The sequence below is a fragment of the Cebus imitator genome, unplaced genomic scaffold (genome assembly GCF_001604975.1).
Source record: "Cebus imitator isolate Cc_AM_T3 unplaced genomic scaffold, Cebus_imitator-1.0 Scaffold272, whole genome shotgun sequence".
NCBI classification, from domain to species: Eukaryota; Metazoa; Chordata; class Mammalia; order Primates; family Cebidae; genus Cebus; species Cebus imitator.
In genome coordinates this window covers 1,440,306-1,453,911 of record NW_016107587.1, presented here as the reverse complement: position 1 = coordinate 1,453,911, position 13,606 = coordinate 1,440,306, and the positions used below count along the sequence as shown (strand labels likewise).

At 41.0% G+C, this 13,606-nt stretch overlaps 1 protein-coding gene across 1 annotated transcript in view; it reads left to right on the top strand.

The window, feature by feature from the left end:
• The window catches only part of ABCA13 (ATP binding cassette subfamily A member 13), a 424,215-nt gene that overhangs the window by 266,058 nt on the left and 144,551 nt on the right, over window positions 1-13,606 (top strand). Inside the window, 1 exon segment of the mRNA XM_017500828.2 lies at window positions 5,782-6,031. Within this exon segment, the coding sequence (XP_017356317.1) occupies window positions 5,782-6,031 (250 nt within the window).

Below are 13,606 nucleotides of genomic sequence, written 5' to 3'. Positions count from 1 at the left end.
GATTTCCTGACCCCTGGTGATCCACCTGCCTCGGCCTCCCAATGTGCTGGGATTATAGACGTGAGCCACCGTGCCGGGCCCCTAGCATTATTTTAAAATTCATATATCTCTGTATTACCATATTTAAGAAATATTTGTTTTTCAGGTTTTATGTTGTGTTAATAAGCACCCACATGCCACAAAAACATTGTCTTCTTTTTCTTTTCCTTTTGAATTATTTCTATTCTCTCTCCTATTTCTTCTCTCCTTCCTTCCTTCTCCTTCTCTCTTCTCTTCTTCCCTTTTCTCTTCTTCCTTAAAAAGATGTTTGATTTTATTGGCCCTCTAGAGTTGGGGAAACAAAAATGCTTTGAATAAGACAATTTAGTAATGATTTGGATAAATTTCATACAACTGTACATACACACACACACACACACACACACACTTATATTTATACAAGAACAATGATTGAAGACTATCCTATCTAACCGGGAAGAAAATTACCTGTCCAAAATGTTCAGTATATTCAGGGTTATCCAGGCCTGGAATTCAGGCATCCTAATGCTAGAGTATGTGACTTCCCCTGTGGGACATTTACAAAGTTAGTACCCATCTTCATGGTGTCTACCTATTGAATTAAAGGTATATTTCCCAAGGAAACCTGCAGCACTGTTAGGGGTTCCGTGTAGCTCATCTGATTCTATTTCTCTGAGTTGGTGCAATAGGTGCAGTGATTTATGCCTTTTCATGTCTGCCAATGATTCTGAAATACAGCGTTATGACTAGGGTCAGCAGAAAATAGCCCTCGTACGCTTTCCTTAACCAGCTTAGCATATTCCTGTCCCATAATCCATGTATTTGCATGAGATTCCTTTTATTTCTTCACATTCTGGTTACCCTCCCTACCTGTCACAAACATCTTTTTATTTTTGAATTGCTGGCATTGGCCGACTCCTTGAAGAAGCTTCTTCTGATCTGAATTACGTTTATTTCACTGTGTTGTTCAGGTTTCACTGACACATTTTGTTTACCTGTTTGACTCCATTACAAGACAAAGAACTTCTCAAAACCTTATTCAAATAGGTTACCAAGTACCTAGCATAGCACTTGCACAGTAAATACTCACAGAATTTAATTCCCCAAATCTAACTCATTTCACAAGCTCTCCCAAACTGGATTTATTTATAAATAAATGATCCTTTTGATCTGCATGAGTTCAGAGATCCATTTCAGCACTAGAATTCTGTAACTCACTGAACAGGGAATTATACTGTTTCTATCTCATAACGCCATGCTTTATTTCCTAAATAAGTCCACGGTCTTTACAAAGTAATTTATCGTTTACAAGGTGATTAAGTGTTCGGTGCTGAAAAAAACCCGGAAAATTGTGAAGAAGATTAAAGAAATCATAACCTCACCACAAGAATATAAATCTTTAGCAAATTATGTTCATTCTATATGTATTACTTTGCAACACTTTTCATCTGATATATGATGAATATTTTCTCATAATTTCATATGTGATGTTTTAACCCTCTCTCATTTTTTGGTTAATACATGCAATTAATACTTGGGTCATATTCCCTCTCCCACTCATTTTACTGAGTAACCTTTCATGTTCATTTTTCAAAAGATTATGTAATTTAATCTTAAATTGCTTTATTCATTTACAAAATGAAATAAACATTCTCTATGAGTATTTATACTATTACCTTAGGCAGATTAACATATTTTACTACATCATTGTATTATAATTTGTTCAGTCAATACCTACATGTTAAATATTTAAGTTGTTTCTTGCCTGTTGCTATTATTATTACTTTCTTTTCTTTTTTTTGGAGATGGACTGTCACCCAAGCTGGAGTGCAGTGGTGTAATCTTGGCTCAGTGCAACCTCCGCCTTCTGGGTTCAAGTGACTCTCCTGCCTCAGCCTCCCAAGTAGCTGGGATTACAGGCATGCACCATCATGCCTGGCTAATTTCTGTATTTTTAATAGAGATGGAGTTTCGCTGTGTTGGTCAGGCTGGTCTTGAACTCCTGACCTGAGGTGATCTGCCCGCTTGGGCCTCCCAAAATGTTGGGATTACAGGTGGGAACCACTGTGCCCAGCAAGATGTAACAAATCACCTGCCTTCATGTATTTGATGACATTTTATTTTTTATAATAAAACTCTTGTATTGGGATTAAGCAGATCAAAGGCAACCTGTATTTGTCTTCCACAGAAAGACTACACTGATCTGTTTTCCCACCAGCAGTGTATAACAAGATCCATTTCCTTAACCTTCAGTGACATTAGATGTTAACATTGCCTTAGTCTTTACACACTGATGAGTTTAAATACTAAATTATTGCCTTAGATTATCATATTTACATATTGGCTGCTTAGCAGATCTTTTATTAACTGTATGTTCATGAATGCTGTGTGCCCATTTTCTTTTGGAGTATTCATCTTAATTTTATTGACTTGAAAGCATTATGTTTGTAAAGCTTTATTTTAAAATCTTCAAGAACACTTGGATGAACTGGGTAATGTGGAGATCATATTCTTGGATGCTTGCTGAGACTTTGATATTTAAGCTGTTTCTCATAGGTGTTAATGTTTGAGCAATTGAAGCCAACTGACCAAAAAAAAAAAAAATCTTTGGACATTCTTCCTAGGCACTTTGATGGTCAGGGCAAATGGGAGTGCATGATTATGGGTGAAACTAGAGTCCTTGAATATAATTGCACTCATAAGTCAAAGAAGGCAATTCATAACAATTTGGCCCAGCATTTTAATTTTGTCTGTTAAATTATTCATGTGAATACTTTCATGAGTTAAGCCATGAATATTTGATTGGTGGTTGATTCATAACCATAAACTATATTAGCCCTTTATTTTTCTCATTTATGTCCAATTAACATATATGGGAAGGTGGAGAAAATTTATTCTTCTTAATATGAGAAACATCTTTCCCCACAGACTTATTGAGGCTGTCTGATGAACATTTACTATGACTGCAGGTCAACATTACGCCTGTTCTGGCAGTTTAATAATTGTTCTAATAATAATTCTCATTATGTAGAGAGAAAATATTACAAATCTCCACTTTACAAGGGAGGATATGACATTCAGAGAGGTTAAATAATGTTCCAGAAGTCACACAATATGCTAGTGGCTGAGATTAGATTCAAATCCAGGATTAAAAAGTTGAATATTCTCCGCCCCACAGTGGCTGTGATGATCATTCTCAATGAACCAGGCCAGTGTGCATGTAAATCACTGCTCTCTGAGTCTGCTCCATACCTTTTCTCTTACCAGAGCAAATTGCTAAGTAGATATCCATACACGTTTAGTCATGTCAGTCTTGTATCACTTAACAAAAATCTTTTCTGTCAAATAAACAGGTATTTACAGCCCTCCTGTACACAAATATGAGAAGGTGCACAGTTTGGGAGGTGGCTAAGGATGGGTGGCTACATGTAAATATCAAAAGCTGCTATGTAAAGGCTAATTTGTAGGTTGTGACATCTGGTAAACTGTGGGTATTCAATTCCTTTTAAGCCTGAACAAAGTATGGCATCTTACGCTGTCAGAGAACGTGCTCCTTAGTCAAAGGTCAGTGAAGATGTCAAGTAATTATCCCCATAATTAGTTTTAGAAATCCAGAGATGGGCCCCCAAAACATCCCAATTATTTTAGCTTGAGTCAGAGAATTCAAATACTTATCTTAATGAGTATGCAGACTTAATAGAATTGGTGTTTTCCAGCATTATAACCTCATAAAATTATCAAGAAGGGTGTATGTATATGTGTGTATACATTATGAAAGGGTCAAATTTAATGACATAGGTTTTTCCTAGTAGTACAATCTCTCTATATGCTGACTTAATAACTGCTTTATGAGAGCTAGATATGGAATGCCATTGATAAATACATTAAATCAGTAGTTCCATAGACCACTGAATCATGGAAGATCGAAGAATTTCAATCTTCTGGGAATTTACAAAAAACATATTTTTAACTCTGAATCCCTAGGGATTGGGATTTTTCTTCTGAGATAGAGTCTGACAACCAGCATTTAAAATCTTCCCAGGAGAATCTGATATACAGCCTGCTTTAGAAACCACTGCTTCAACCACGCAATGCCTCATTCTCACTAGAGCTTTGCTGTTAAAATTAAATACTAATATTTGCCTTATAATTTGAAAGTCTAACATGTAACTCAGCCCAAGTGACTCCGGGGTTTGGAAGTCTTCGATGTCCAGCACAAACCCTGAAATCCTTAAAAATGGGCGTGCCGGTCTTTCTTGTCTTGGTTTCTGACCACCTTTAACTCTCATCTCCTGCGATTTGCTACACATAGGTGCCACATTCTGCTCCCTTGATATTCACAGAGAATGCCAGGCCTGTTTATACCTCCTGTTTTGATCTTTAGACGTCCACATTTTCTTGTCTGCCTGTAAACTCCCGGGATCTCAAGGATTCTGCCTGAACGTCCAGGCCGCTGGGCCTGTTTTGTCACTTTTACCTCAACATCCCAAGGACTCATTCCTTGGTACTGACTTTCCAGCCTGAGGCTTTGTTACCCTGTGTTAGGTTATTTCTTTACATTTTTATCTCAATCCCTATGTTGGGGACAGAAACCAAATAGCCCAGTGCCTGCATACTCTGGGCATTCAGTAAATATCCCAAATGAAGGAGTTTTCTCAGATATGCATTTTTATCCCCACGATGCCTCTACAACTCTCTTCTCAATGCTATGACAAATGATTTCTTTTTCAAATGCTATGGTTTCTTTAAAAATGTTCACTTTGGGGTCTTCAAACTTGTTTGCTGCTCTCTATTAACTGTGTTTGGTATCTGAGCAGTACAATCCGTTTAGTACATCTGTTCCTTACAGGACCGCCTTTCTTGTGAAATACATCCTATTGGATTTTCTGGAGTACTTTAGAGGCAATGATCGAGAAAAACTATCAGGACAGCTGATGGACCCGGCTGAGTTTGCTTTGGACATGGTTTAGGACTGCAGCCCTGAGGCTGCGTCTGTCTCTGCTCCCAGCTTCTCATCCTCACAGGAAAGCTGCTCTCCACAGCTTTTTTGGAACGCGCAACCTCAACTCCAGGGGGTTTACTGAGATGCTTTTGTGGAGGCCTCAAGGGATCACTCTTGAGGGGGCATGGCCCAATGATCAGTGGGTCAGTGATGCACAGCTCACGCTTTCCTTTCAAATTTTGTCTGTGGACCTCTCTGATAGCTGAGGTTGTTTTCAGATCCACTGGGTCCCACAGAGCAGGAGAGCGGGAGCAGTGAGGCCCCGGGGCACAGGTGCTGGGCTCGTCTATGCCCTGCAAGGAAGTGGAAGGTGCAGGGGGGCTGGGATGGTGGAACTGAGGAAAAGCAGGCCGTGGGGTTATTCCCTGAAAGAATCCCAACCTGCACATAAACTGGGGTTTCCTCAGGAGCGACCTGGGGTTAAGAACAGAGAGGAAAAGGACGTGGGAGAGGGGAGGAGGAAGCAGAGGGGCAGCCCAGGTGTGTCCTCTGGTCTAAGCACAGCGGAACCCACACGCCCTGCTCCTGCCACGCGTTGCCACAAGGCTTCCTCTTGCATTGCAGCCTTCCTGCCCAAAGCCCAGCTTCGGTACTTTAGGTGTATAAAGGGGGGGCATCAAGGGAGCCCCATGCCACGGATGGCCTGCGTGGCATTCCCATGGTTGCGAGTTGTCTTAGGGTCACCGAGAGGGCAAATGAAGCGAAGCACAGTCACCTCCGCGGAGCTGACCCAGCCGCCCTTCCTCCCTGCCGTCCTGCAGGTGGCTCCCTAGCCCGGCCCGCACCTGTGCGGGGCTTCCCGCTGCTCCGCGCGCAGGTGGCCGCGCTCCTGGCCCGGAGGCTCCGCCGCACGCTGCGAGCCTGGAAGAGCACCCTCGCCGACCTGCTGCTGCCGGTCCTCTTCGTGGCCTTGGCCATGGGCTTATTCATGGTGAGGCCCCTGGCCACGGACTACCCTCCCCTCAGACTCACACCTGGACAGTACCAGTGGGACGAGACCTACTTTTTCAGGTAAGTTGTTTTTGTTCCTTTGAGTTCAAAATTATGTCAAGGCAGATTATGAATTGCAATAGCTTTGATACTTTTGAGAATTCTAGATAAAAACTTGGAATATAAATGTTTTCATTGTTTCCAAGAGCTTCTCATTATTTCACGAGGAGATCCTTAGAGAAGCTCTTGCTCCCCTGCAGCTGTCTCAGGACAGGTGCTTGAGGCTAATGAGGCTCCCTGGCCTCTGAATCCCGAGCCGCTGACCCCTCCTCATGGTGCTAAGTCCCTGCGCGAAAGGGCCCATGCGGCCACCCGCCGACCTGCAGAGGGCTGGCACACCCTGTCCCACAGGAGGGCCCGATAGACTCAGGATTTGTAGGATTCTAGAACGTATTAGATATATGTGGTGTATTTAACAAAACCCTCCGCAGTTGTTTCTGAGACAACAGCCACACAGTTGCACACACCTATTTGCAGAGAAATGTATGACAGCAGGGACGGGAGGAAAGCCCTTAGCCTCCACAGGCCAGGGTGGGGCAGCGTCTGTTGCCTGTGCGTTCAGAAGAGCCTGGGTGTTTTCCCACCAAATGAATTTATGCAACTCAGAGCTTTCTGGATTGTAGATTCATACACAAGGGTTGGGAACCTACAATAGGAACCCATTCCCTAAGTTCCTTTGCTTCTGTTTAGTGGGCTCCTCTCTAGATTCAGGAGAACCTGTGCAGCCAGGGAGGCCCGGCTCCTGCCTGGCACGGCCATAGCTGTGATCACAGACATCACTACATTGAATATGCAGAGTTGTCTTCAAGGTGGATGTAATTTTTCACATTTAGGGTGGGGAGACAAATGACTGGGACTCAGTGATACTGGTGTACAACTGCACAAGTGTGCTGCCTAGGCTTTTCATCATGAAGACAACTAAGAGGACCGTATCGGTCCTGCTTCTGTCAAATATGTATGCTTACTAAAATAAGCAGCTTAACCAGCTAGTCTCTAAGCACCTACTAATATTGGTGTGACCTTTACAGTGATGTGAAATTTGGAATTAGATTTAAACAAACACATGGACAAAGGAAAAATCTATGGTAAACTCTTCAGTTTGTTCCCTTCTCCTTTGGTTGATGATGTTTCTCCTCCTCTGAATGTCATGAGACATTGTGTCTGAACCAACAGGAAGAGTCCTGTGGTCACCGTCTGTCGACTTGCATCCATGTCCCTGGTATCCCCTCAGCTGGCTTTCCTAACTTCTGGGGCCATGTCTTTTATTACTCTGCTCTCATTCGTCTTTTATGAAGTGCTTAAAATGAACATACCAATATGTGAGAATGTCCGCTAATGCCTTTATTCTCTCCAAATGTTCAGATTTCTGTTACACTTCTCAGCGATAAAAGGGCTGTCACATATTTTGATTATAAAATATATTTCTTGAAGAAAATAATACAAAGCACAGGCTAGCCAAAAAATAAAATAAAAAACAATCACATATAATTTTACCAGAAATACCTACTGTAAACCTATTGGTATAATTTCCTGCATAATATACATAATACTTGTATCTACATACATTTTTATTTTTTATCACAATCAGCTCATTCTATAATACTCCCTGTAACTCTTTTACATGCTGTAATATCTTTGTATCTCTTCTTATAAATCAGTACAACCATTTTACTCATGAAAACTACAGGAGCCTGGCAACTATATGGCTCTATAGTAGAACCACATTAATTTATTGGAGGCACATTAATTTATTTAGACAATCTCTTTTGGGGACACATGAAGTCTTATTTATTTATTTTTTCTACTATAGGCAATGCTATATAAGAATCTTTGTTTAGTTAGATTTATGTGACTACTTATTCTTACTATCATACATTTCTATTAGAATTTTGGGGGGCAAAGTCCTCAGTATTTTTATGGTAGATATTGCCAAATTACCCTTATAAATGTGTGCCAATTTACAGTCTTATAAAATCATTGATTCTTTTGTTCAACAAATATTTACGGTGCACTTACTATATGCTAGGTACTGTTCTAGGTGGTAGTTATATGCATGATTAGAACAGGCCAAAACCCCTATTCCTGTGGGAGAAAGGAAGGTTATTTCTGTAAACTCTGATAGTTTTGATAGTCCACACCTGATATTTTATTGCTTCATTAGGCAGCTTTTGATTACTATTGAAGTTAAATAATTTCAAAGTTTTTTGGTTATTTAAAATTTTACTTTACATATTGAATCTATTAAGCATTATGTATATTATAAGTGCATTTTCACATCATATTTTGCTTCTAACTGACTTCTCCTTCGCCGTCCTCCCCCCTCAATTTTACCTCTTGCCTTTGTCTTCTGAGACTGTTGAGAATTTCTCTACGTGGTGTTTATTTCACTGATACGACTCCAAATAGCCATTCATTTTCTCTACTGCATTATTAATTTGGCGATTATATTTTTCATTTGAAAGCATTTTTCCTACTCTCCCAGTATTCATTTTTTCATAGAAGTAATGTATGTTAAAATTATTTTGTGTCTGAGAATTAAGATATTTTTTTCTTGTGTTTCTAAGAGTTACTATTTTAAAGTAAGATAGTTGTTTGTTCTCATTTTTCATAATGTTACTTAGATTATGAAACGGAGGAGGTCACATATCTGGAGGTTTATTTGCTTATCCTTACAGAGGAGGCCTGTCTGCCATTGGCTATACTACCAGTTTTATCAGTGATTGTTAAGTGCCCCACTTGTAATGGTTAATTTCTATCTAAAGAGAGAAAACAGCAAGTTTACATTTTCTCAGTTTTTATTTTAGTAGCATGGAAATTATGAGGAAAAAGTAAAATGCTACCAGAGAGCATCCACATTGATGGAACATTTTCTTGCTTTTTTATTATTATCTCTAATGTTTGTAGTGATAGTCAAAAATTAGTGGGGGAGAAGAACAGCTATCATCATTTTATCATTTTATCGCTGCTGTAATTGCTCTTGTTAGGAACTCTCCACTGACCTTCATTACCTGTCTTCTGTGTACTGGGTCCTCTCTGAGCATGTACCTTGGTTTCTCTGAAGACGACGCCTGTTGTCTTACATTTGTATTAAACTTGCCTCTTCATTCTCAAAAGTGTCCTGGTATGTGTGATAAATGATGTGGCCATTCCTCCTATATGAAAGCTGAGCACCATGGTCTAAATCTTGACACAGGAACGATTCACAAAGAGGCCCAGGTTTTCATGTCTCATAGTCCTCCTGACTCCCTGTGCACACAGGCTGCCCGTGGTCACCTAGCACCCATCCTTGCTGCTCCAAATGTGGGACAACCCCATTTTATAACATCTGTGAGCATTCTCCTTTGGAAGGTATATAGGATTGCCATTACACTCCCTTACTTTCTCCTTAGGGTAACTCCCTGTTGATAGGTGCATAATTCAGGCCTGCATAAAGCTTTCAAAAATCATTAATGCATTAGCTTTGTGTTGATTTAGATTGCATGTACAAGTCTTATAAGTGTTTTGACAATTCTCAATAGAGCCCCGTGTTTCTAAAATTTTAGAGTTGAGAAAATGCAACCATATATCTACATTAAATTCACTGAAAATTTCTTGCAGAATCCAAATCTTCATAAAAGCACAAACCAGAAGAAATGCACTAGAGAGGTTCTCTTCTACGTGAATCCTTCTACAAATGAAGGCAACAGATAGCGCCCCCACAGTTCATAGAGGGTTTGGGCTTTTGGGGCCCGAATAAACCTGGGGCTTTGGCAACTCTGTCTCCAGTGGTCTCCAACTCACGTGCCTTGGGGGGCAGGTGGGAAGCGAAGGCAGGACATCCACAGCGCTGTAAAGCTGCAGGAAGATGCTTGTTTTGTGACTAGACCTTTCCAGCACATTGCCTTCACAGACTGAGAGGGAGGAGGAGAAGTGCAGAGCATGTCTGTACTGGTTTTGGGTCTGGCCAGCCGCTCATGACCCAGGCTTCTGACTCAGTTTTATTCTGAATTGACTTGCTCTCTGATTGCTCTTTTGAGAAAGCTCCAGAAATTCTCCATTCCCACTGAGAACTGTGAGAGAAGGGTGGCAGGGCCTCTGTGCCTGTTCATGGTGGATGTGAGCAGTACAAAGCAGCCCCAGAGAAACTAGGAGAGGGCAGTACAGCTCTGAGAAATCCAATGTGAACACAGCTGCACCAGCTTGCACACATCTGAGGCTGGTGAGACCTGACAGACCTGCTGCAAAACCTCGAGCACCTCCACGTTGCCCAAGGGATGTTGTCAGCACATCTTAACACACACTACAGGTCCTTCTGGTACCTCTATTACTCCCTTTCATTCTCTGAACTTCAGAGGGACACAATCATGCATGATGTTGCTGCATCTCTCAATGTTTAAGGAAATGGAAACTACCTTCCTCTCCTCAGTCCTCTGCCACTCCCACTCTATACAGTCTAATGTTCCCAGCAAAATATGAATGCTTTCAAAACCTGGCTTGGATGTCCCCTCTTCCAGGGATCCTCTGAGACTGCTCTCTCATCTGAATGTCTGTCATTGCTTTGTGGATGTCACTGTGGCTTAACTTAGTGCTGGAGATTCTTGCCCTCCTTCCTATAGGGAGACTTCTTGGAGGGTAAAGATCAAGCCTTCTTCGTCTCTGTACCTTTAGTTTCTGCCACCATGTTTAGAAATGATTACTTTCATTAAATCTTTGTTAAATTGAAACACTCAATGAAAATGAAATGTATCAAAAATGTCTTCCAGAAATTAACTTGGACAGGTAGCAGACAAACAAATGGAGCATGGAAAGATAGCTCTCTACATATTAAAAATATTTAGACTCCATGACCTCATCCTCTGGGATGGGGCTCTTGGTCCTTACTGGAGGAGATGCTCTCAAATTCACCGCCAAGTTCACTGCATTAGGAAAACCTGTGAGTCCTCCTTGAACATGGACCTGATGCTGGCCCATTTCCTGCTGAGTTTGTTCCTACCCCCAAACTCTCTCTCCTTTTCTCCCAGTTATCCAACCAGAAAATGTCCTAGAAGGAGCAAGTGTGGAACTCCAGGTCCTGGTTGCTATACCAGTTGTCTAAGAACCCAAGAGGGCCAGTGTATGTATGTGGCCAGTCGGTGCCTGCTGTCACCATCCCGTTCCCCTGTTAGAATTGCAGCAGAAACTGGATGCCTCTCCTAGTTTGCTAGTGCTGCTGTACCAAAGCAGCACAAACTGGATGACTTAACAGAAATGTTTTCTCTCACTGTTCTGGAGGCCAGAAGTCTGAAATCAAGGTGTCAGCAGGACCGCGTCCTCTCTGAAGGCTCCGGGGGAGAACCCTTCCATGCCTCTCCACCTTCCGTGGCTGCTGGTGATCCCTGGCATGCCTTGTCTTGTGGCAGCACCACTCCAGTCTCAGCCTCCCATCTTCACGTGGCCTTTGTCCTGCATGTCTCTGTGTCTACATTTCCCTCTGAGAAGGACACCAGTCACATTGGATTTGGTACCCACTCTAATCCTGTATAAACTCATCTAATTATATCTGGAAAAACTCATTCCAAATAAGGTCACATTCTGAGTGGAGGTCACGTAGAGGTTCTGAGTGGGCATGAGATTTGGAGGGGAAATATTCAACCCACAACATTTCCTACCACCTTCCTTACAAATACCACTAAATTTGACCAATTTCTTGGCCACTTGCCTACAGTAGAGTCGCTTGGTGTTCTATAAAGCTCATGCTTTTCTGTTATATGCAGAAGGTTAATATAAATTAAAATTAATTGAAGACTGTCAGTGATTGTTGGTGTATACTCATTGGCTTTCTGTCATCTCAAAAACATCCACCAGGCTTTATAAAATGGTCACTGGGATGTGACAAATGTACACTTGATGATCCAGTGATGTTTTCATTCATAGAGAACATCTTCAATTATTTACATTCTTCTCCCCATATATGTACAACTTCCTTCTATGTATGTGGCATCTTTATCACATGAGATAATAGTGCTTGCTTCACTTTGTTTCAGTAATTCAGTGAGAGGATGAATGGAAAGCAATCGGGTGATTATCTGGAAGAAATACAGTGAAAGTTACTGTTCTTCCTATTCTTAGTAAATCCTGGGATGGACTTAATATATCATCTGTGCTTCTGAGCAGGGATGGGGAGGAGTAGTACACTCACCAGCAGGCTCTTGGAAGCCCTTTTCTGGCAGAATAACATACAAAGTGCTAGCTGCCTCATCTCCTGGCTGCCCTTCCCTTGTCTGCAAGGTCTGCCCTCACACCAGGCTTCTTCCAGGTCATGAAACATCCAAATTCCAGACCAACTTTGCATGTCCAGTTAGATCCCCCAAGAGCATTCTTCCTCTTGGTCATGGCACAGAAGGTACCTTCTCAATGCAGCTCACCCATAGTCTCTTTACAGGCCAGTGGGGAAAAAAATAGTAAACAAAATAACTGAAACTATTTGCTTGACTTAGTTATGTATACATTGTATGGGGACAAAGTCCAGCACTGAGTAGGCATTTTAAAAATGTTTACCATGAGTGAACGTATATACTTCATGCTCTACCCAACCATGAATTTAAGATGTACTTCGTGGCCCCTCACCCTGGGTGAACTATTCTTTAGCTTGACCCACCTGAGATTGAATAATTTATGAACTGCTGGTAGTCTTAGTGGGATGAAATTATAAAAAGAGAGAGAGGATACCTGATGACAACATTCTCATTGTGAAGATGCTGAACTCATAGATGTTGGGTAAACTCCTTTGTTGGCACAGTCTAGCAGAAGTAGGACTGAGAATCCAGTTCAGGCCCCCTGACTCTAATTCTCATTCTGCAAACACTTACAAGGCCATAAGTTCTACCCTCAGAAAGTTTATAGTCAAGCAGATAAATGATCCCTACAGACAGATGGGAACATCTTATAGGTAGGTACTTTGTGCAGGAGCTGTGCTAGCTAGGCTGGGCTGGGTGCTATGTTCAGGAAGAAATGTGGAACAACAGGCCCTAAGATTGTAGAGAAATTCAAATAGTATTTCAAGACACGTAGGTCATAAGAGGTCATTGATAAATTTTGAGCAAAGAAAATGTCAAATTGGTATATTAGAGAGCTCACTAAAGGAATTAGAGAAATTGGGAGTCTGTAAAGTTCCCATCTATGTGTAGGGTCACACTGAACGGTAGCCTAATGAGAAGTTTCTTCTCCTTCTGAGCTTATGCTTGTTGTGCAGGACAGGTTTGGAAATTCCTACATTTCCAACTAAGACCTTTCTACATTTTAATGTTAATAGCAATTCAGAAAAAATTTGGGAGTTAGTTGTTTTATGTCTGTGAACAAAAAATTAATTAGAGAAATCGGTGGTTGAGGATTAGATTACTCTGTGGTTACTTACATTTCTTCCCTGTTTTTTTTGCATTTTCTGTTTTAAAACTTTTTTATTGATCATAATAATTGTATATATTTATGGGGTACATGTGACATTTTGATACATACATAGGATATATAATAACCAAAGCAGGGTATTTAGGTATTTATCGCCTCAAATATTTATGATTTCTTACTTTTGAAACATTTCAAATCTCTAGCTGTTTTGAAAATAGGATGAATTGTTGTTAA